General features: G+C 37.1%; 1 protein-coding gene across 6 annotated transcripts in view; it reads left to right on the forward strand.

Moving 5' to 3' along the window:
- Nucleotides 1-21,671, forward strand: part of LOC131060891 (cell cycle checkpoint protein RAD17) — a 206,462-nt gene that overhangs the window by 142,114 nt on the left and 42,677 nt on the right. For all 6 annotated transcript variants that reach the window (XM_059221313.1, XM_059221311.1, XM_057994325.2 and 3 more), the window contains one exon: nucleotides 21,256-21,381. In XM_059221313.1, coding sequence (XP_059077296.1) covers nucleotides 21,256-21,381 — 126 coding nt within the window. The remainder of the gene's footprint in view (nucleotides 1-21,255; nucleotides 21,382-21,671) is intronic.

Consider the following 21,671-nt stretch of genomic DNA (forward strand, 5'->3'; position numbering starts at 1 on the left):
TCTTTCCTATCTTTTCAATACAAGAGATGAAAGTAACTGAATCAAAGTTCAGTACACCATTTCCACAATTTCAATAAGGAATGAACAGATTAAAGAAACCGAATCTGTTCTCAAACACGAATCTTTTCTAAAAGAAAACAAACACTCAAGGGAAGGAGTACCAGAAAAATAATAATTTTCTGCAATGGAAAGGTCATCACTGTTATTTGATTAGATAAGCATATGCAAAGATATGTGTCTACACAGATTCAAAACCCACAGATTTTCCTTCTCCCAAAAACAGAATGATCTTTGTATATATATATATTCTTATGCGACAAAGGCACGATAATATATGTATAAATCTTTTTCCATTCCAGATTTAAAAGTGTGATTCTTCCTTCTACAAAACAAAAAATTCACAAAACAGAGGGAAAAACAAAAACTATCCAAAATTTGCCACCCAATCTAACCCCTATTCTATCTATCTTTCCTTAATTTATAGTTTTAGAACGGGGAGGTCTCCCTGAAAACTCGACCTCCCCCCAAACAGTTATGAAACCAACATGATGTATTTTGGGACAGATGTCCCGAAGTTTTGGCATAAACATGAGAAAATACAAAAATAAGGGAAACCGGGCCTGAATCAATGCATTATGTCACTTTTCCATCATCATTCTCCTCTCCGCTTTCGCGGGCATCGTGGGCGGTTGTGAGTTCTTGAATAATAGATTGGTTCGGACCCTTCATGGCATTGAGCTTTGCCTTCGACGCCTCCTTATTCCACCGGTGTGTCACCATCTTTTCGGCATGTTTCGGCAACTGATCATTTCCAATGAAAGTCATGGACTCAATCCTAGCCACCCTTGTTATATCTTACGGAGTGAAATTACCCTTGGCCTTGATTTTCTCCATGTTTATCTGGAAAGCCTTGATTGCATCCTCTGTGTTCAACCCGCAAATTCCCAATTGCCAATCATGGTCAGGGTTAACCACCTTGTTATCATTAACTATACTGCACTGGAGATCCTGGAGCTCGTAAACAGAGGTCTTAGCGTCGGAGATCATAGACTTGAAGGTAAGCACCCGCCACATTATGGTTTTCTTCAGCACAAAGAGATGACATTCATCCGCTACCAGTTTGATTGAGTGTTCCGTCAAAAACCTGGTAACTCCATATTCTTCTATTTTGGCAAACAAAGGCAAGATATTCTGCCACTTGTGTTCCTCTTTCTCCCACGACACAAGCTGATTTTGAACTTCGGCGATAAGACTCTGTATCTCATCGCATAACCTCCGGGAGTCGGTGATGTACTTTTCCCCGTCCTTGATTATTCCCTCAATCCATTTCTCCACGGCTTCTGCAATACTCTTGGCCCGTTGAACTTGGCTGATTAACTTTTTATTTTTTGGCGAAGTTGGGTCGAAGTTCTCTGTAGCATGAGATATTGGGAGTGCCCCAAAGCAACCAATACTATCGATGAACTGGGCAAGAACATTTATGTGTCGCTTTAGCTCTGTCTTTTCCCGCCCATCTTTCTCCGATCTGGTAAGCATTTTCTTTGCCGATACCTGGAAGAAATGATTGTTTGAGTCTCTACTCATATTTTCCAGTTCTACCTTCGTGATCTCGAAATCATCAGGGCTAGCCTCCTTGTTTTCGTCCTTGGGTTTGTATGAGGCGATTTTAGCAACCCATTTTCCAGTTCCTTCATCATTGTCCAGGCAGGTGGTGGTTTTGAACCTTTTCGGCTTAGGACTCTTCTCTGTGTACTTAACGACCATTTCCTGAATCGGAATAGTCACGGGAAGAAAATTCCGCTTCTTGTTCACCGAAGTGGTCAACCACTTAGGAGTTGCATTGGAACTGGTTGTTCCTTCGATCACTTTGGAAGGTGGTGTCATAGCCACAGTCGCCGTATGAGAATCTAGGGCATTAGCAACATCGCTATCCAAGTCTTCAACTTCAAATATCTGGGCATCAAGAATCGTATCTTTCACCGCTGTATCCTTTGCTTGATCCATCTTTCTTTGAGCGGCACTTCGAGACCGGGTATGCCGAGGAGTACAAAAATCCAAAGCTGAATTAGACCTATGTCTAAGCTGGGGCGGCTTGTTATCCTTACCTGCACGAACAGGCATAGAAGCATTGTTAGAAAGACGCTTTGGTGAACGTAGAGGGACCTCATTACTCTTCGCTGAATTAGACTTAACGCCTAATTTTGCTGTTTTCTTCCTGGCAACCCACGCTGCGGTCCTTTCCAAAACTCCTTTGGTCCTTAACTGTATATCATCTTTCTCTTCCTCATCCTAGTCAATTGGAGGCATTTCAATTTCTGCATGGGCTAAGTATCCTGGTTTGAATAGCTCTAGATAGTCCTCTTCGAGCCCCTTAGTGTCCAACTTTACTTGCAATGAAACGACTTATTCTAACACCATCCTCATGTTTCCCCTTTTGAACACCTCGAGTTCATCAGTACAATCTTCCTAGAAATCCTCTAATTGTGGCATTGGGAGGTATGGCATTAGACCAAGACTTCGGGAAAAACCCTTATTATCGAAACCTTTCCTTTTAGGATACAGGGAAAAATTGAAATTCCTGAGATCTGCTCTAATACTCAAAGCGTCGGACATCGAACTGCAGGACAACATGCCCAATTGGATGGGAAAATGACCCTCCCATTTATCCCTGGGTTGTGCCTTTTTGATTACAGAGGTCAGCTGTCTACATATCTCCGCCAGAACAAAGCAATCTGAACAAAAGTGAGGGAGCTTGAAGGGCTCCTCTTCAAAGCCGCCTATCCTTATGTAACAGAAGCGTGAAAACTAGATATAAAAACTACCAAACCTCTTTATCAATGTCTGCGCATCCTCAGAGATTCTTTTGGCTTTCATATTCTTCAATTCATGACACAAGTCGCCCAGAAAAGCATTGTGCACCCTTTTGAAATCTTGTAAGGCCTTATCCTTTTGCAGCATGGGATAGAACTCATATACGGAAACATCCTCCTTAGTGAGCTGTTTTGGTATTCCAACTAACTCCTTAACACTCGCCAAACAATACAAGAGATACGAAGACACAAAGAAGTTCTGTTTGAACTGTTTAGCCATACTCAGTTGTTCTCTCATTGAATCAGCAATCAATTCAGCCCAATCCAGATACTGCTTCCCTTCCAAAACCAGCTGCATGTAGCAATATATCCAGTCATCGAAGCTGTAAGCTTCAGCAGATCCTTTGGCCCGGTGCAACAAAAGCATAACATCATGAATGTGAGGCAACATGTGATTCTTATTAGGATTTTTGGGTAACCTAGAACCACCTCTTTGAGGAACCTTCAACCAGAATTTTGCTACATTGTTATGGTGTCCGGTTCTGTCCGCGTTGAACTCGGTGATTGACTGAGCAGGGGAAAAGTTGGAGAACTGGTAATCAAGCATCTTGAAGACAGAGGAAATTACTTGACGATTTATGGCAAGAAGGGTTTCACCATTGTCTCTCCTAATGGTCTCAGACACTGGGTCGTATCTAGCGATACATTCCCGAATCAATTCTGGGCAAGGAATGGCTGGGGGAAAAGCTGCTGCTTCTATGAGACCGCTACTCAAAATCTCCACACCAAAAGATTTGTCAATTCCCTTGAACACCCTCTCTTTCAAAACCTCAAGATTTTCCCCTTTTAGGTCGGTATTGCTAACTATGGGTTCAGTACATGCGAGGCTAAAAACATTCCCGAACAAATGTAGTGTAGACTTCATAATTCAAAGCAATGAGCCTTAATTGGTTGTAGCAAAACTTTCTATGAGAGAGAAAATGCAAGCAAAAACTACTGGAGAGAACAAGAAAAGGACTCACCTTCACAGTTGAACAACCAGACGACGACTAGCAGCAAACGAGACTCCTATCCAGGAAAAACAAAACCGTAGCAATGAGGAACAAATGTAGAGCACTAATAATCCTTCATACCTTATTAGTGAGGGCAATGATACGGAACCATTAAATGCAATAATTCCAATTTTCAGTCTGAGTGTGTTAAGTCTGCGGATTGGACATCGCACGCATGCATTGAATGCATGGCGGCGTTTTTGAAGTAACCGCTAGTTCCCAAAATGATTACTTACTTCGAAAAGCCAGGAATCGACGTCACTTAAAACATGGTTCACCTTCCTCATATTTGGCAATTAATGCACCATCAAATCATTTAAACCCTCGGGACCCACCAACTTCGTACACATTTGAACATCCTGAACAGACTTCATTAGCATTCAAGTAGTTCAAGATGTACGCCGCGCTCAAGGAAAATCTTTGCCGAGAAAATTAGTTATACCAAGCTGCTGACCATTTGTGCTATATTGAACATGTTGAACACGTTTGAACCTCTTGAACTTGGTTCAATGAGTTCAAAGCCCGAAGAGAAATAAAGTAACATTTTTTTGAACAAGAAACTTTTAAAAAGCCGTTGCAAGACACTTAAAGAAAATATTAGTATGAAAAACCTCCCTGAACGCCTAGGAACCTATGGAACCTAAATGAACCTATTGAACCCGGTTCAAGATGGTTCAACGTGTTCACAGAGTTCAACCAATTACTAAAACTCGACATTTGTGATTGGAAGACAATTTACAGACGCACTAAGGGCTTGAACCAAGGTGTCACAAGAAAGACAAGGACTCTGAATGAAATTTTTATAGGATGACTCGCTTTTGTCATGAGGAATAAATGATGCAGTAACATCCTCACACCCCTGGCTGGTCTCTCACAGTTGCAGATGTGCAAACAATGGAGGTTTCCGTCTCCAAAGTTTTTAAAACCCTAAGGTTGCCAAGCTCCTCAAAGGAGACATGAAAAAGAAATGATATCCAAATACATGAACAGAAATGAGTCTCCAGTGACCTTTAAATAACCTTTCCTCAAGTTGCCCTAATTAGAGTTGAAACCCTAACACCTCAATCAAATTTAATGGATTAAATAATAGTTACTTTATCCTCGTGACAATTCCTCCATTTAGGACGTACACTTTATGTTATATGCTTTCTCCACTTATACTAACCTTTAATCTCTCTCTTCCCTATTCACTCTCTCACTAGGAATAGGTACATAGGAAAGGTGAAACTTAATATTATAAATATGTTTTAAGTGACCCTAGGAGAGATTACAGATTAATGTGCATCAACTTTATTATCTCTTTTAATTTGTTTTTTATTTGTCTCTCTCCTCATGGATACATAGCAAGGAAGCACCTCACTCTCTCTCTAGACTCACGTATGCCTTTGAAGAAGATATTCTAGGGTTTAATGCAGTTTTAAACTGGCAACTTGGAGATAACAATATTGTCGACTGATTCCACCCATGCTTACTCTAAAGTGCCCTCTGAAATAGGAGAAACTCACCAGTCCAGTGTCCTCTGCCTGTCCTTATCAGTCTACGAGGACTTCGTTGATAGACTGATCTTGATATGTTGATTCTGGCTAAGAAGGGGACATTACAAAAGAGTTCATAAAAGCAGATCAGAAATGTGTAGCAGGCCTGTAGCCATCATTTGGGGTATGTAATTGTCCCCTATTTGCCAATTAATTTAATAAAATTGTCCTTTGCAGTCTTATATTTAGTTCCTTGAATTTATTCCTACATTATTTGCAATTAATTCTTTGCCAAATTCAAGCAAAAGCACAAAAAAATCAGAAAACCACCTAAACCAAAAAAAAATCAGAAAATCAGAAACCAAAAAAACCAAAAACCTTAAATCAGACTTGCTTCCATGATCTGGGGTGGGTCAGTACAGAGAAGGGGCACACATCATGTGTCCAGCTTAGAGTACAAAGTGTATCAACATTAAAATGGTTAGTAGGATTAGATAATCAATATAAATTAAACCATTTTAAAGCAATATCAAAGAAGAGCATTAGCATAAATAAAACATAGATAGAAAACATAAACCTTTTACCTCCCTTATGGTCCCTATGCCATTGCGGTCTTCCTTGCCCTCCTCGTCTTCCTGAACCTTGCTGCTCCAAGGTTGATGAATAAAGAGTGGGAGAGATAGATGGAGTTAGATGTGGATTGCTCACATTTGCATAGCAAAATAGTGTGGATGAGTGGATGTTGATATGGATATGGAAGCAAACTAGAAGCATAAGCTTTCTAATGAGATGGATTTGGATTCAAAAGAGCATTATAAGAATGCAATTAAAAGTGGATGATTTGATATGAGTGAAGGCTTCAATTTATAGAGTTTGGAGATTGGAAATGAACGGTCAAGATTAAAAGGATGGAAGGAGAGAGCAAGGTATGCTCACACATGTGTGAGCAAACCTTGGGAAGTCCATGAAGTTGACAAGTGGAAACACTTGTGGCAAAGTGTAAGGGCTATGGAAAGGGGGGTTATGACATATTGATCAAAGTGGAAAGGTGTAGGGTGGCTCCATGGGGAATAGCATTCTCACACATGTGTGAGCACCCCTTGGTCAAAGATGATGTGGAGAGGTGAAGTGTCTTGTGCATGCAAGTTCTTTATGAGTGCAGTCACATGTGGATTTGGGTAGATGTGTAGTATTTGAAAATTTGAATAAAAACTAGCAGGGATTAGGATTTTGGTTAATTAACTTAGTGAGGGGATTAAAAAGTGGGTTTGTAGGAATCACCAAATTAGTTTAATTAATGATGAATTAATTTGACTAATTGGGATTAGGAATAGGATTGAAATATTCCTGAAGGCTGAGTTTGAATTATTAAAATAAATCAAACTTTAGAAGAAGTTGGATGAATATAATTAATTAATAAATTAATTAAATGGATGAAGGGGGGAATTAATTAAATATGATTTAATTAATTTAGGCATAGAAAAGGGGTAACATTATTAAATTAATTAATTATGTGACATGAGATAATTAATTAATCTTTGTTTCTACATTTCTCCCCTCTTTGATATAGCAGCATGAAGTGATTTTATATCAAAGAAGAATAAAACATAATGGATAGACAAAGATAAGGACTAGTAGCATGATGCCCCAGTCATTGGTGGGTTGAGGAACCCCCTCGAGAGGACATGCCAGTTCCAAAAACACTAGTGTGCTCTCAAAATGGATAGGACTGCATGATGAAAGGGAAAAGGGGAGGGATAGGGAAGGTGAATAAACTGAAGCCTCAGGGGAAAAAGGGAGATTGAATGAAAGAGAATACAATGGGGGTGCATGGAAGGCTGATGAGGATGGGATTGTTGTTATGCATTATGTAGCGAGCAATCCTAGGTTTTGATATTGCAAAGGATTATCGACATCACTGATTATAGGAATCAGAATGTAATGAGTATCCCATGTGTGGACTAGACTTTCAAACAATAGGTTTCTCAATGCACGTAGGTTCTCAAACACCCATGATTGTATAAATGCGAGACTTGTTGGATCGTACAAGAGAAACCACAAACACGTCATACCACAAAAACTATGCCCCAATGTACACTAACCCAAACATACCAAGATATAGGAAGATCAAGGTAGCCATGAATAGGTATAGTCCAAGGACAAAAAATAAAGCCAAAGTAAAAAGATCATTCAATTAAACGACTCGTTTAGCCAACGAACATCTCTTGCCAAGAGTAGGACATGGATACGATTGCTAGTCATTAGAAGGATGTATCCCAATGGGCAACGATGAGGAGAAATTGATGATAGGCAATAGATTAAGCTGACTAGGAGAGACGCTAGTCAAGAGGATCTTTGCTTGGATTTGGTTGACATTGTAGATAGGTGTTTGGATTACACACAAGTCTAGGTAAGCTCAAATTGATGGGAAATCTCAATGTACTAGGGGAAAGCTCAGTTTGATGGGGATATCCTTATTCACAACAGTGGATTAGCTCATCATATCATGTGGATGGAGGTGGTGATAGGATGAAAGTGGTGTGTGTTGAAAGTGCATGATTAGGGCAAAGAATGTTTGCACAAATGGGTAAGATTGGCGTTGCGATGGAAGATGGGATGATTGGATAAAATGGAATGTATGTGAATGGAATGAAGGGATGGGCAAGGATGTGATAAGTGTCTAAATAGATGATGGATTCCATTTATTTACCTTCATGCCTGCAAACAGGCTTTCACCAAGGTATTTGCCCATAGCACCACAAAGTGGTTTTCACCGATGGACGAAATGATTTTTTCTTTAATTTTTTTTTTGTATTTTTCAACTTTTTTATGTATTTTCATGATTTTTTGATTTTTTCGATTTTTTCAAAGTTGGGATTCCTTGAAGATTTAGGCATTGAATCTCTTTAGATGGATGATATTCATTGGTTCATCTAACAGTTCTCCTTCAGGTGTAGCCAATTAATAGGCTTCAAAGCCATGTTTGGCAATGATAAGATAGGGTCCAAGCCAATTAGGCTCAAACTTGCCTTTCTTTTCCCGATCTTGTAGGTTTCTCTGATTTTCCTTAAGCACAAGGTCACCAACTTCAAACTCTTGTGCCTCGACTTTCTTGTTGTAACTAAGTTGGACGCGATTTTGATAAACCCTGAGGTGATTCAAAGTATTCAGGTGTTGTTCATCTAGCAGTTCGAGTTCTTGAAGTCTTGCTCCTCTGTATTCTTCATTTGGAAGAATGTTCTGCAATGATATCCTCAATGAGGGAAGCTCGATCTCAAGTGGCAGGACAACGTTTCTAGCAGTTCTAGTTCTTGAAGTCTTGGTACTTTGTATTCTTGATCAGGAAGAATGTTCTGCAGTGATATCCTCAGCAAGGGAAGCTCGATCTCAAGTGGTAGGACAACTTTGGAACCAAAGACGAGGGAATATGGAGTGGCTTTGATGGGTGTGATGCTGGTACAGTAGGCCCAAAAGGCAACGCGAATCAGTAAGTGCGAATCACGACCAACTTCATTGACTGTCCTTTTGAGTATTTTGATAAGGGTTTTATTTGAAGCTTTAGCTTGACCGTTGCCTTGTGGGTAGTATGGGGTGGAGAAGCAATGTTGGATACCGAATTTGTGATAGTTTTTTGACATCCTGATTTTTGAAAGGTCTTCCATTGTCTGTGATAATGGCCTTCGGAATGCTATATCGACAGATGAGGTATCTCAGGAGATAAACTTTTCTAATTAGCTGCCAGTGGTATAAGTGGAATCGCTTCCACACACTTATTGAAATATTCGGTTGTAGTTATGATAAATTTGTGGCCGTTGCCGGAAGTGGGTTGTAGTCACATGTGTAAAGGGCCCATACTTCCTTAGAGCAGTTGATTGCACAGAGCATCGTAAAGATGCTGATTTCCAGTTTCAAGTCCTTAGGGAGGCTATTGAGGAGGTTGGGCCACAAAATGTGGTCCAAGTAGTGACAGATGTAGCCCATGTGTGTAGAGCAACAGGGAGAGTCATTGAGGCAGCCTATAGACACATTTGGTGGACCCCATGTTGTGTGGATGCCATGAACAATGCACTCAAGGTCATGGGGAAGATTGACTGGATTAGAGGAGTTGTCACCGATGTGAGAGATGTGTAGATGTTTATCTGCAACCATCACAATTCACATGCACTCTTCAGGACCTTCGCGAAGGAGGAGTTCTTGAAACCAGTTGAGACCAGATATGCATCCTATTTCATTCCCTTGGAGAGAATGATTGAGTTGCAAGAGGCATTGCAACTCATGGTTATGACTAATGAGTGGAATAGGTGGGTTGAGGCCAAGACAGAGCAGGGGAGAAGGGTGAAGGAGATAGTGACGAGTGATGTGTTTTGGACTGATGCAAAATACATTGTCTCCATCATTTCTCTAGTATTCTAGGTGATCAGATATGGGGATGGGGATGCACCTAACCTTGAGAGGTGTATCAGTGCATTGACTTTATGCTTGACCAGATGAGGGCTGTTGTGCGAGTGAAGGACCCCTCTCTAGCATTCTACAATGAGCAAATCCGGCCTATCATTCAGCGTAGATGGGACAAGTTGAACACTCCTTTGCATATGGCTGCCTTTGCCTTGAATCCTAAGTGGTACAAGGCTAGACCGAGTAGAGTGACACTGATTCAAGATGATGAGGTGAAGGCGGGTTTCTTTAGGTGCGTAGAGAAGATGTTTGATTCCAGAGATGCCGACACAATTCGCATTGAGTGGGGAAGATTCCACTCTTAGAGGTTATTCAGATGCAGCAAAGATGGATATAGAAACTATGGCACATGAGGACCCACTTTTGTCGTGGAATTGTCATGGCCCGAAATCTTTGACCACCACTCTAGCCATCCGCATGCTATCCCAGGTTTCCAATTCTTCAGCTGTTGAGAGGAACTGGTCTACATATAGCTTCATCCACTCACTCAAGAGGAACAAACTTACCTCTAAGAGAGCACAAAAGCTTGTGGTTGTACATAGTGCTTTGCGTCCCATGGACTGCAAGACACTTGTGTACAAGGAGAGTCCAGCGACACGATGGGATGTAGAGCCAGAGGAGCCTTCACAGATTGATGAGGATGGTCTGCCACTTCAGATGCAGGGCTAGTTGGTGTGAGCTTGAGGGATCTTGATCTTCAGGAGTCCAACAGTTCCAGTGAGGAGGAGTTCGCAGATGATTAGAGGCCTCCATTAGCTACATTTTGAGTTTTGTCATTTTGTCTTTGACTCTAGTCTCTTTTGTAATGCTATTGCTATTGGTATTTGTATTTGGCTACTCATTGTAGTGATGAATTATGTAATCATCTTTATTATTATAGACTTTGCAATGGCATCAGATATTCATATTTTCCTCTTTCGATATAATAGAAATCTCCAATTTGACAATTTTATTTAGCAATTAGCAATTAGCATTGAAGAAATCTTGGTATTTAGATTTAGTATTTCAAATTTCCTATAGTTTCATTTGAAATGTAATTCTTATACTATTATACTATCATACATGTTTTCAAAACTAGTTTTTCAAGTACTATATGTATATGTATAACTATATCACCACCACCACCCCGCCACCCCCCCCCGCCGCCGTCCCCAAACTTAGGCCCTTGGCCCCCTGTCCCGGAAACCCGTCCCCAACGCCGGTGGAACACTGGATTTTCCCTTCTTTCTTGATTAGGCATCCTTCTACATGAAATAGAGGAGTATGGCCTTTATCACATAATTTGCTTACACTCAAAAGGTTATGTTTAAAACCTTTAACATGCAAAACATTGCTTATTTCTTTTTTCCCATTATCAAGATTTATGGTTCTTTTACCCAGTATAGTTGCTATAGCATTGTCTCCAAAACTCACCGTTTCTTCATCTATAGCTTTCAACTTGATGAATTTGCTTTTGTCACCAGTCGTGACATGAACAACCGCTATCCACTTACCATTGTTCTCCATCATCTTGGGCATGTAATGCAATTTGTATCAGCAAAGGTCTCGCCTTTCTATCTTCCTTCTTTTTCTTCCATATCTTTGAATTCTTCTCATTTTGTGCTATGGGAGTTTCTTTTCTTTCATCATGCTTTGATGAATTATAAAGATGGTTCTACAAAAATGTGCTGTATGCCCATGATTGTTACATCTATAACATTCAACTTTATATAATAAAGGAGTAAAAGAGTTGTAATTCCTATCAACAATCTTAAGAAACACATAAGCAAGTGGAAACACATAAGAGTTGTATAATATTTCTTATTCTTTTGTCTATGTTGAAACCTTTGTGGTTCTAGAGTTTTGATTTTGATCCAACTCAGCCTCTTGAGGACGTAGACCCTCTTGGGAAGATCAATTTTGGTGGTGAAATTATCCACCCTAGTCGATAATTGGAGTCATCCAGATTTCACAACCGCAGTTGAATCATTGGAATTTTGAAATTTTGTGAAGTCACATCTTGAGACAAATTTTGCGAGTGTGAGTTTTTGAATGATACATAGCAGGTGCAGTCTAACAGGTTCAGAGAATATGTCGTGGCTTTGTTATTGGAATAGAAAGATTGTTCTAGAGGTCCCAACTAGTGCGACTCTGCATTTAAATAAATATTTCTGAGATTTGACATGGCATGGATACCGTTAGACCATAGCCAAGTCATATTTGCTGTTGGGTGTGACATATTCTAATTTGGCATAACTTCCTAGTCCTGATGTGTATATTTCTCTTGCGAGGGAATGCCTTATCCTTTAGTACAGGTCTTGCATTCAAAGATGATTTCTATCTGATGTGATTGGGAGTCTTTCTTGTGGTGCATACGTTCTTGTTGAGATTGAATATAATTATTCATGTGTAGTGTTAGAAATTCTGACCGTTCATCTTCAGACTGGCATGAGCATTAAGAACAGAATCGGGTATATTCGATTATTGAAATCGTCGATTTAATAAAAAGATTTATGGCATTAGTTATCATTAATTTGTTATGTTGATTCAGTTACATGGCAAGATTTCTTCATGGGTCATGAGTTTATTGAAGAGGGAACAACTTATATTCTATGTTGATATTATTCATCATGGGCTCACTTTCAAATACAAATCTTATTCCTTTTTGCAAGAGTCTTTGTTGGATGTGGATATGATATCTAGTTGAGCGCAGAGGAAACTCAAAGGTCTCTTGTTTTTTGTGAAGTTGAAGTTCAGCTTCTGAGTTTCATTCTTGGACAGTGGGAAGCCTTAGCTTTTGAGCACCCTTTTTCTAATTGCTGCTGGTTCTAAAGGATTATTTCACATTTGCTGGACGTACACAGGCAAAAATAAACTCCTTTTGTTTGGATTTTGTTAAGAAGGCAACACAAGGTAAATGTTGTTGGGAGTTGCTAGAAAAGCATTGTGGGAGATAGAAAGCCAAGCGTTGAAGAAATAAGACCAATTTGAAGCCATGGTCAGAGCTTCTAAGCTTTGGACGGAATCAATAGAAATAAGATATTGAACGCTATATAACAATTTGGTGTAGAAGTATTCTTGATTGATTCTTCACATGTTGCTGCGATCTCTAGAAGACACTGATATTGGCATAGCTATTCCTCTTGGAATAAACTATGCATGTGGGAATAAGGAAATCCAAGAGTCTTTTGCTAAGCTGCCACCTGGGGAATAGACTTCCCATGATTTGAAGACTCCTAGCTGCACTTTAAAGGATATATGAAACATATCTTGAGTCAAAAAAGATAAACATTGGCAGTTTTGATGTTGACTAAGCTCCTGTGGCAAGGGTTTATGCTAAGGTGGATGTATATTTTGTGAGCCGACAATCTTCACATTTTTCACTGCTAGCGTGCAGTCTGTGTTGAACATGGAGTTTATTTCCGCTGTAGGTTTTCAGTCCTAAGTCATTTCATCTGTGTGTTGGATGCTTGAGATTGGGGAGTTTACTAAGTATTATGATAATCTTTTAACAGTTTTGTGTCTTGGACGTGGAGTCTACTCTGCTGTTAGCTTCGGATGGATGACTGTAATATGCTGCTATATATTTTAGATTGATGCATGTAATGAGAAGAGTTACTGCTGTACCTATAAACTCATCTGCCTGCAAATATAAGGGTCAGCATAATAGTTATAAACTTGTGTTAATTATTGTTCAATTTGTTTATTTCTTATGATAGACAAATGATTTCTGTTTATCTATATGAATGTTCTTGAAAACTGGTACAATGCTCTCAATAGTAATTTGTGAACAAGAACCAAACTACAAACTGAGCAAACTGTTTCCCATTAATTGAAGAAGAAAATTTGGGCAAAAATTCATAGATGATCTTACAACTTCGTTGCTAGAAGCAGGTGGATTTGGCAGTTGAAACTTAGAATTGTTTGGGTGGCAAAAAAGCATATGTTGGTTAAAACCGTAGTCAATTTGAACAATTGGTCCAATTTAGAGACAATTTGTACTCAAAATCAACTTATAAATGTGTTGATTCAACAACTTAACATTGCATAATTGGATTTGAAGGGAATCTTAGTTTTTCTCTTGCCTTCAAAAAAGGGGCCTTTGGTGCATGTTACCATGATATTTAGAACTTGATGGTTTCTAGTATTTGTCTAGTCATCCACTCTTTTCATTCATGCTATTTGTTGCTCTAGTTGTACTTTTTTAAAATCAATTAGAGTTGTGTGAAACTTCTCATATCTAGGTGATTTTTAACACAAAGGTTCATGGTCAATAGCTTGGACAATCTCCTCATACTAAGGTGAGCAAACAATATTGAACAGTATATTCTGTTTGTATAAAAGAAGCACGTGATTGCTATCTTAGCTAGATCTTGATTATGTGCACGAACAAATTTCCAATGGGAATTGATATTAGTGTAGAGTTTCTTGCAAGAAGATCCAATATCTTGTGCCACTTTCATTGTGTCTCTAGAAAATACAATTGCCTTTAACACTCCATTTTCTTGTGGTCACAATTCCTTGAAGGATATCATCTTGTGGAGGTGGTGAAGGAGATAGACTATGAACAGGATGTTCATTTTTCGTGTCCTCATCCTCACCTCAGTGGAGTGTGCCTCAAAGGATTTACATCCATTAGTGTTCTCACCATAGTTCTTCTATAAGAAGAGAAACTATTTTATTTCCTTGTGTTTTTCTCCAAAGGCCCCAAGTTTGTGGAAGTCGAGTTTTGATACCAATGTCATGAGCAACCAAAAATAGGGCTAGAAAATTTCATTAAAAAATGTTAAGCTAAATATGATGTATTAATGAAGTATCACAGCCATAGCTCATCAAGCATTCACTATTCTGTTCTTAATTTAGTAATTATCCTTGCTGATTAAGCAAAATAGAGTATACGCAGCTGTTTGATTACCCCCTAACCATTTGGTATACTATTCTTTTTTAATGGGCATGAATGATATTGTGTCCCACAATAAAATGTTGAACACCTAATCAATCATGGGTATGTTAATCCAATAGTATGATGTACTCATCTGATCCTAACTAGACAGTTTGGTATAGATATTATCTAAGTTTTCTACTGCAGTTGCATTTCCTTTTTAATTGTTGTAATATGATAGTATTTATGTTACAAATACAAATTTAAGATATCTAAGTTGCTGCATTTATGTGTTTGGGTTAATTCTGTTAAATAGATTATAATAGTTTAATGAATTAATTTGAACAACTGCCAATCTGAATACTTAAGACAATGTTAATTGATTCTAAGTTTAAAGAAAGATATTATTTTAGATTCAGTTTGTGCAGACGATTCTAATTAATTTGTAAATGTCAAATGCGTAATTTGAACTTAATCTTTTTTATCGAATAGTATTAATTTCATCTATTTAAGCTACAATTATTTAATTCTTATAACTTTTCTTAGGAAATAATAATAATTCAAAAAATTTAGTTCACCAATTATAAAATATTGTTCAACAATTACAGTGTTTAATAGATTTGAAACGACCAACTAATAACAATGATAGCAATATCCTTTGAATCTCCCAAATAAAAATTCTCTTTGATTTTATAGTTATATATAAAATAGTATTTTGCATGAGACTATACTGACAGTTTCATTATAAAGTTACATTTCTGATCAAGTAGATTATCCTAGATAGATTGACACAATTTCCTGATAGAAGCATGCTACTAACTTTCCTCACAATTAACTAATCCGCATAAATATATTTCATCAGAGAATCCCTACCACAGATCCATGGCTACGTCCTAATCCCACTCCAAGGCATAGGGTAGGGTGTATATGGTTGTGGCATTACTTTCCCACAATCAGTAATTTCTCAAAAAAAATGACCGACAATACAATTTACAATGAAAACCCATGTAACAGAATTGTTCACAGTAACAATAACTTACTCAGAGCTACATCAAATAATATAACAATTCACCTAATAAAAATAGCATTATTATTTATAAAGAGATTACTACATATATGTATATAGAAGGTATTGAATGCTTCTAGAAACAAAATGAGCTCATAACACAAGTTCAATAAAATTCATAGAAACAAGTTCAATAATGGTGAAAAAATGTTATATTCCAGGCAGATTCACTGTAATATTACTAAGATATGACACTCATGGTTTATTCAACCCCCAATGAATATAACAATCAAAGTTCATTCAACCCCAAATCATTAACAAATATCAAATTTCACCTACTTGCAAGCCTCAACTTGATCTAAGCAATGATGCAACAGTAATCCCATGTAAGCCTTTTAAGACCAAAATGCCAAGTTGTGCTCTTTTAATGCTATCAATACAACCTAGCATAACAAAAACACTTAACTCAAATACCTGCTAAATAGTCAATCTACAAGAAATCATGAAAATGCTTTGTCATGGTGGCACAATGCTTCTATTCAACCGTAGACTGGAAACCCACAATTTCTGTGCCACAGTGGCAGCACTAAAAAGAAAACTCACAAATATCCACATTCTACAGGGTTCATTTTTATTGTTGCTATCGATGCCAAAGTTTTGACTTAACCTAGAAGCCTTGTGAATCAGCAATCACTCTTATTTTTGACCAAGCTAAATATATACTCGGATACCCAAGAAACCATTAACAATATTTACTAGGGTGATAATGACCCATTAACACTTCTGATTCTGAAGAATCTTAACAGTTTTAAGATGATAACAAGAAATCATCATACAGTTTGATGGTCCTAGCAACCAATTGAACCCAACAAATGAAAAAAGAAAATCTTTTCAACAAACAGTAGCATAGAATATATCGATTGTATAAATCCCATAATTTTTAATTTGAACAAGACCCACAATATTTATAACCATGTATTCAAATATTAAGTAACTCCTTACCAGTAACCTTAGCTGGAAAGGCTGACTCTCCTTGAATTAGGAATCCATCTTTTTAAGCTTCTTTGTTTTTCATAATTCTCCTTTGTATTTATATGTTGTAGGAGATAAAACCAATTTATATTCCTGAGGCACCTTATGTCCAATAGATATTCTATTTTCTAGACTGTCCCAGCCAAGTAGGTGTTTTACATCTATTGCTATGCAAAACTTCAAATGACATCGTTTTCATAGAAGAGTGATAAGAATTATTGTTTTCAAACTCAACCAAATGGTTATCCTTATAATGAAACAAATAACAGATTTTTCATAAATCAACTAAATTTAACTCCAAATTTACATATATTATTTTTAACAGTTTTCAATAACAATGGATTCAAAAAATTTATTTGAATTAAATCACTTGGAATGGTCACTTTCACCCCAACAAGATCCCAATGGACTTGGCCTTTGTAGCTATGGCACACTTTTAAGAGGAATATGTATTATCACACACAACATGTGCCCATGCACCACATTGATACCCATGTGTCACAACCCTAGCAAGGATAGTCCTTGGTGTACTATTTGCCTTCCCATAGCCTACCAAACCACCTTCTTCCTTGAGTGAATTCCATGCCCTTTCCAAATCTCATATCCATGCTTATTTAATCCTCTAAGGGGGGATTTCCAAACCATCATACCTCACAATATTTGTCTTCCTTAAATGATGTGACCAATTTCTGTTTTGAAAGCAAAGCAGCAAGGAAGTAACCCTTGGTCATCATCAGTGAATCAACTGATTCACCCAGCTTCCAGTTCTAGAACTGAAGAGTTTTTTTTCCTGAGAAAACAGACATAATCTGCAGATCAGGGCTCTTTTTTTGAGCATCCATATTAATTGTTCGATTTTTTTCAGTGGAAAAGAGACCTTTGGAAGTATCTCCTTGTAGAAATGACAAATATCTGCTCTTGAGAATGTGATACTAGGCTTAGGGTATGGATCAAGTAATATACTTGGAGATGAAAGATTGAAGCTCTTCCTTGCAAATGTGGTGTTTTTCTTGTATTATTTCTTCCCTGAAGTTGATTGTGTTTGGAGGGTCGGCTGAGTCTGAGCTTCTTGAGAAGACCATTGCCTACTCTTTTGAATGAGGACCTTAAAGCACCAAGAGTTTGGCCTATGATCTGAGAAAATGAGGGAACGAAAGAGAGAGTTACAAGCTAGTGGTGGAGGTGGAGAAAGTATAGAGCTAGAGCTAGGAAGTTTTTGTCTAACTGGTATGGAAGAACAATTTCAGTTCCCTTGTAAATTTTAAAATTTGTCAATGTTATCCCTAGACTTGGGATTCACTGAATTCTATCAGTTCTGATGGATGATGAGGATCTTAGAATTCTAGCATTTCATATATGAAGAGACTCATTAGATAAAAATTTCCCTGTAGCAGAACTAACTGTATTAGATTATGTGGTAATTGACCTCATTAACTTCTTTACTCTTAGTCGGAATCCATCTTATGGTGAAGTACATAAAGACATCACAATAATGCTGCAGCATCTACCATTACTAGATTCTTGTAAGCGTTGAATGCAAAGAGTGACAAGAATTGATTTTGCTTGTTGCCATTCTTAAACTCCCCCTTCCCTCTCTGTAGTGTCTCCATTCAAAGAGTTTTGGAATCTGTAGGCCAGTAGTCTTTTGAGCTCTGATTATCACGTCGTCCAAATATTGACATGGTTACTGGTAAGGAGTTACTTAATATTTGAATACATGGTTATAAATCAATCCAAGGAAATCAATATTTGAATACATGGTTACTTAATATGAGATAATTAGACATCTATGACTCAAGGAAATCAAAATTCTTCCTAAAAATATCTTGGATTGATTATAGAAGATATTTATTGTTGATTTAAGTTGCAAGGTTCGCTGGGTGCAGGGCTTGGAACTGGTCCGGTTCGTTTTGGGTTCAGGTCCTGGTTCTGTTCACCTTTGGGTTCGGCCAGGGTTTGTACCCAGGCAAGCTGGTTCGTCCAGGGTGAAACCGGGGTGAACCTAGACACCTGGGTGCCCAAATTTACATTTTCTTTTGCAAAATTTTATAAAATTTATAGCAACTAGTTCAGACTTGCAGATTTGTGTGATTGTTTTGCAAGTTATCATGCAGGTTTAAGAATTGAAATTATTAAGAACAATGATGGACAATTGATAGATTTATTCAAATTTTTTATGTTTGAAGCGAGATAAAACTGAGCAGCAAACAGTTGAGTTCTGACCTCTTACTTGTTAACCTTATACAATGTACTTGAGCGATGCTCAATCACATTAGCAAAGTACCCATGCATTAGCTCATTCTGATTTACAGTTCTCAGCTCATGAAAAGCAACAACAATATTCAATTTCCTGAGCTCACTTTCTTGACTGCTCATTCTTCTTCTTCTTCTTCTTCTTCATCTTCAATGGCATTAGTCGTTTCCGTGAAAGACTTTTGCTGTTATTCTTGACTGCTATTATATTTATTCTTGACTTGCAATTAGTCTTTCATCTTCTTAGTGCTAATCTTGACTGCTATTGCATTTATTCTTGATTGCTATTGCAAGAAGAAGACGAATCCGTTAGATGATTTAAACTTAGTATAAAGTTCCAATTGTTGCAATTTGAATTATGAAACAATGATACTTGAACTTGATATTATCATTTTAATATTTTGATGTTGAACTTGAAGTATATGATGCTATGATTACAAGTTTATGGTGTTTTTATTGTTTATATGATTTATGTTGCATTATAATCTTAGTTCATGCTTATAGGCTGTATGTGTGTGTATATATATATATATATATATATGTTTTTGTACTAACGAACCCAAACCCCAGTTCAAAATTTTGCCGTACCAGTGAACCAGTTCTTTGAACCCAAACTTGATGCTGTGATTACAAGTTTATGGTGTTTTTATTATTTATATGATTTATGTTGCATTATAATCTTAGTTCATGCTTATAGGCTGCATATATATATATATATATATATATATATGTATATATATATGTATATATATATGTTTTTGTACTAACGAACCCAAACCCCAGTTCAAAATTTTGCCGTACCAGTGAACCAGTTCTTTGAACCCAAACTTGAACCGGAACCCAAACCGGCAACTTAGTTAATTCACTCAAAAGACTTGAATCGTCTTTTCCAACTGCTTATCTCTAGATTGACTTTGTCTGCAAAAGATATATACTCTATATTTTTTTCCAGTCTTGTCTATTTAGGCAAACTAGTGGCATGGTGTAATTCAGTCAGTCAGCTTAGAGCATGTTAACATTGCCTATGGGTTGAAACAAGCTGCCATAGATCTCAGCAGGATAAAAAAACATTTTTTTCTGTTTTTAGAGGTTGAGGCATAGGAACACGTTGTCTTCCAATGTTTCATCTAAAATGACATCTGTACGCCTTTTTATTTGTCCAAGTTGAAGATACTTTAAGCTCTGTTTTTACAACTCTATTTGTTGGTTGCACATTTTTTAAGTCCCATTGAGCATTTTTAGTTATTTGTGAACATTTCCTTCTTTCTTGTTTTCTTGATTAAGGAAAGAACACTTTGTGTAGTCTGAAGCAAGGGGAGGCTTATCTATGTTAACAATTATAATGATGATGGTTTTGTTTAAATTCAAGTACTAAGATGCAAGGACTTAGTTTTTGTTGTCCTCAATAATAAAATGAACTTAGTTTCTGTTGTCCTCAATAATAAAATGAACAAGGCCTATTAAAAGTTATAACATAATACCAAAAAGATATTGCATGTATAATACACGGAAGGTTCATATAAGAACAGTCACACTTTTAAGTTTTCAATGTAAGATGAAATTGGAGGTGTCTAATAGGTTTTATACATACTCTCATCCCTGAAAATAATAGTGTGCTATTGCTTGTATTGAAATATATATAGGATGAACATTAGATGGACATGTGTAGTTCCTTTTTAGTATGATAAGAGTCTCAATGAATGGGTTCCATTTAATAAGCTATGTTATGCATAATTGCTCGTAAACATTTATTCTTACAGTAGACTGGACCTTGTTGGCTTTTACACACGATGGTTGAATTTCTTCTAGGAAAGTAGGAATTTTGATGATATCCATTAATCATTTGTAATATGTTCATGTAATTCTCCTACAACTTTGAGTTATTAAATAACATTGTGATTTTCAAACTCATCCACACTGCCAATTGATTCTTTATATTTATCCTTTATAAATATGAGAGTATTCCGAAGGTTACCTTAATCTGTTGTTGGTGGCTCTTTAATTCACAATTGTCAATAGGTTTAGGCAATTGGATGTGGCACCGTGACAGCATATTGAAATAGTTTTTCACAAATGGACTTGATATTTTTTGTAGTTTGATATAATGTTTTAATCTATGCATAAAGTTAAAACTAATTAGTCCTTCATAAGGTTAGTTGGCTTATAATTTATGGATAAGACATTAGATCCAATATTTATCTTTATTAGTGAAATTATTTTCTTGACTGTGTGTAGATATTGCTTCCACATGGTGTGCGAATATTTTTATTTCTGTGATAGGTTACTTCAATATTTGTATTTTATTTTACAGTGCAAGGTTCTGTTGTTATGAAGGAGAAGTTTGTGAGAAATCCATTGAAGATGGATATGCCAGAAGTTGTTCTCTCTCAGGCACATGCAGAAGCTGGGATGTTTTCTGCTTTCCTACATGAAAATGGTAATTGAAAACTCTAGTTTCTTATGTTAACTGGTTTTCCTTCAAATTTTATCGCTTGATTTATTGTGAACTCTTTGGAGCCAGTTGTAAGGTGCATTTACCTTGGTAATATGGTGCCTAGTTGTCTAAAATTACTGAGAAGTTTGATGTTAGAATTGATGATCAGATGTGATTATTAGCTCAGTTTTTAAAATATATTAAAGAAGATTCTGATGTCATAAGCATAAACTTAATATTAGCTATTGTATAAACAACCCTAGATTAGACTAATTTATCTTGTGATATTATTC

The sequence above is a fragment of the Cryptomeria japonica genome, chromosome 5 (assembly GCF_030272615.1).
Source record: "Cryptomeria japonica chromosome 5, Sugi_1.0, whole genome shotgun sequence".
NCBI classification, from domain to species: domain Eukaryota; kingdom Viridiplantae; phylum Streptophyta; class Pinopsida; order Cupressales; family Cupressaceae; genus Cryptomeria; species Cryptomeria japonica.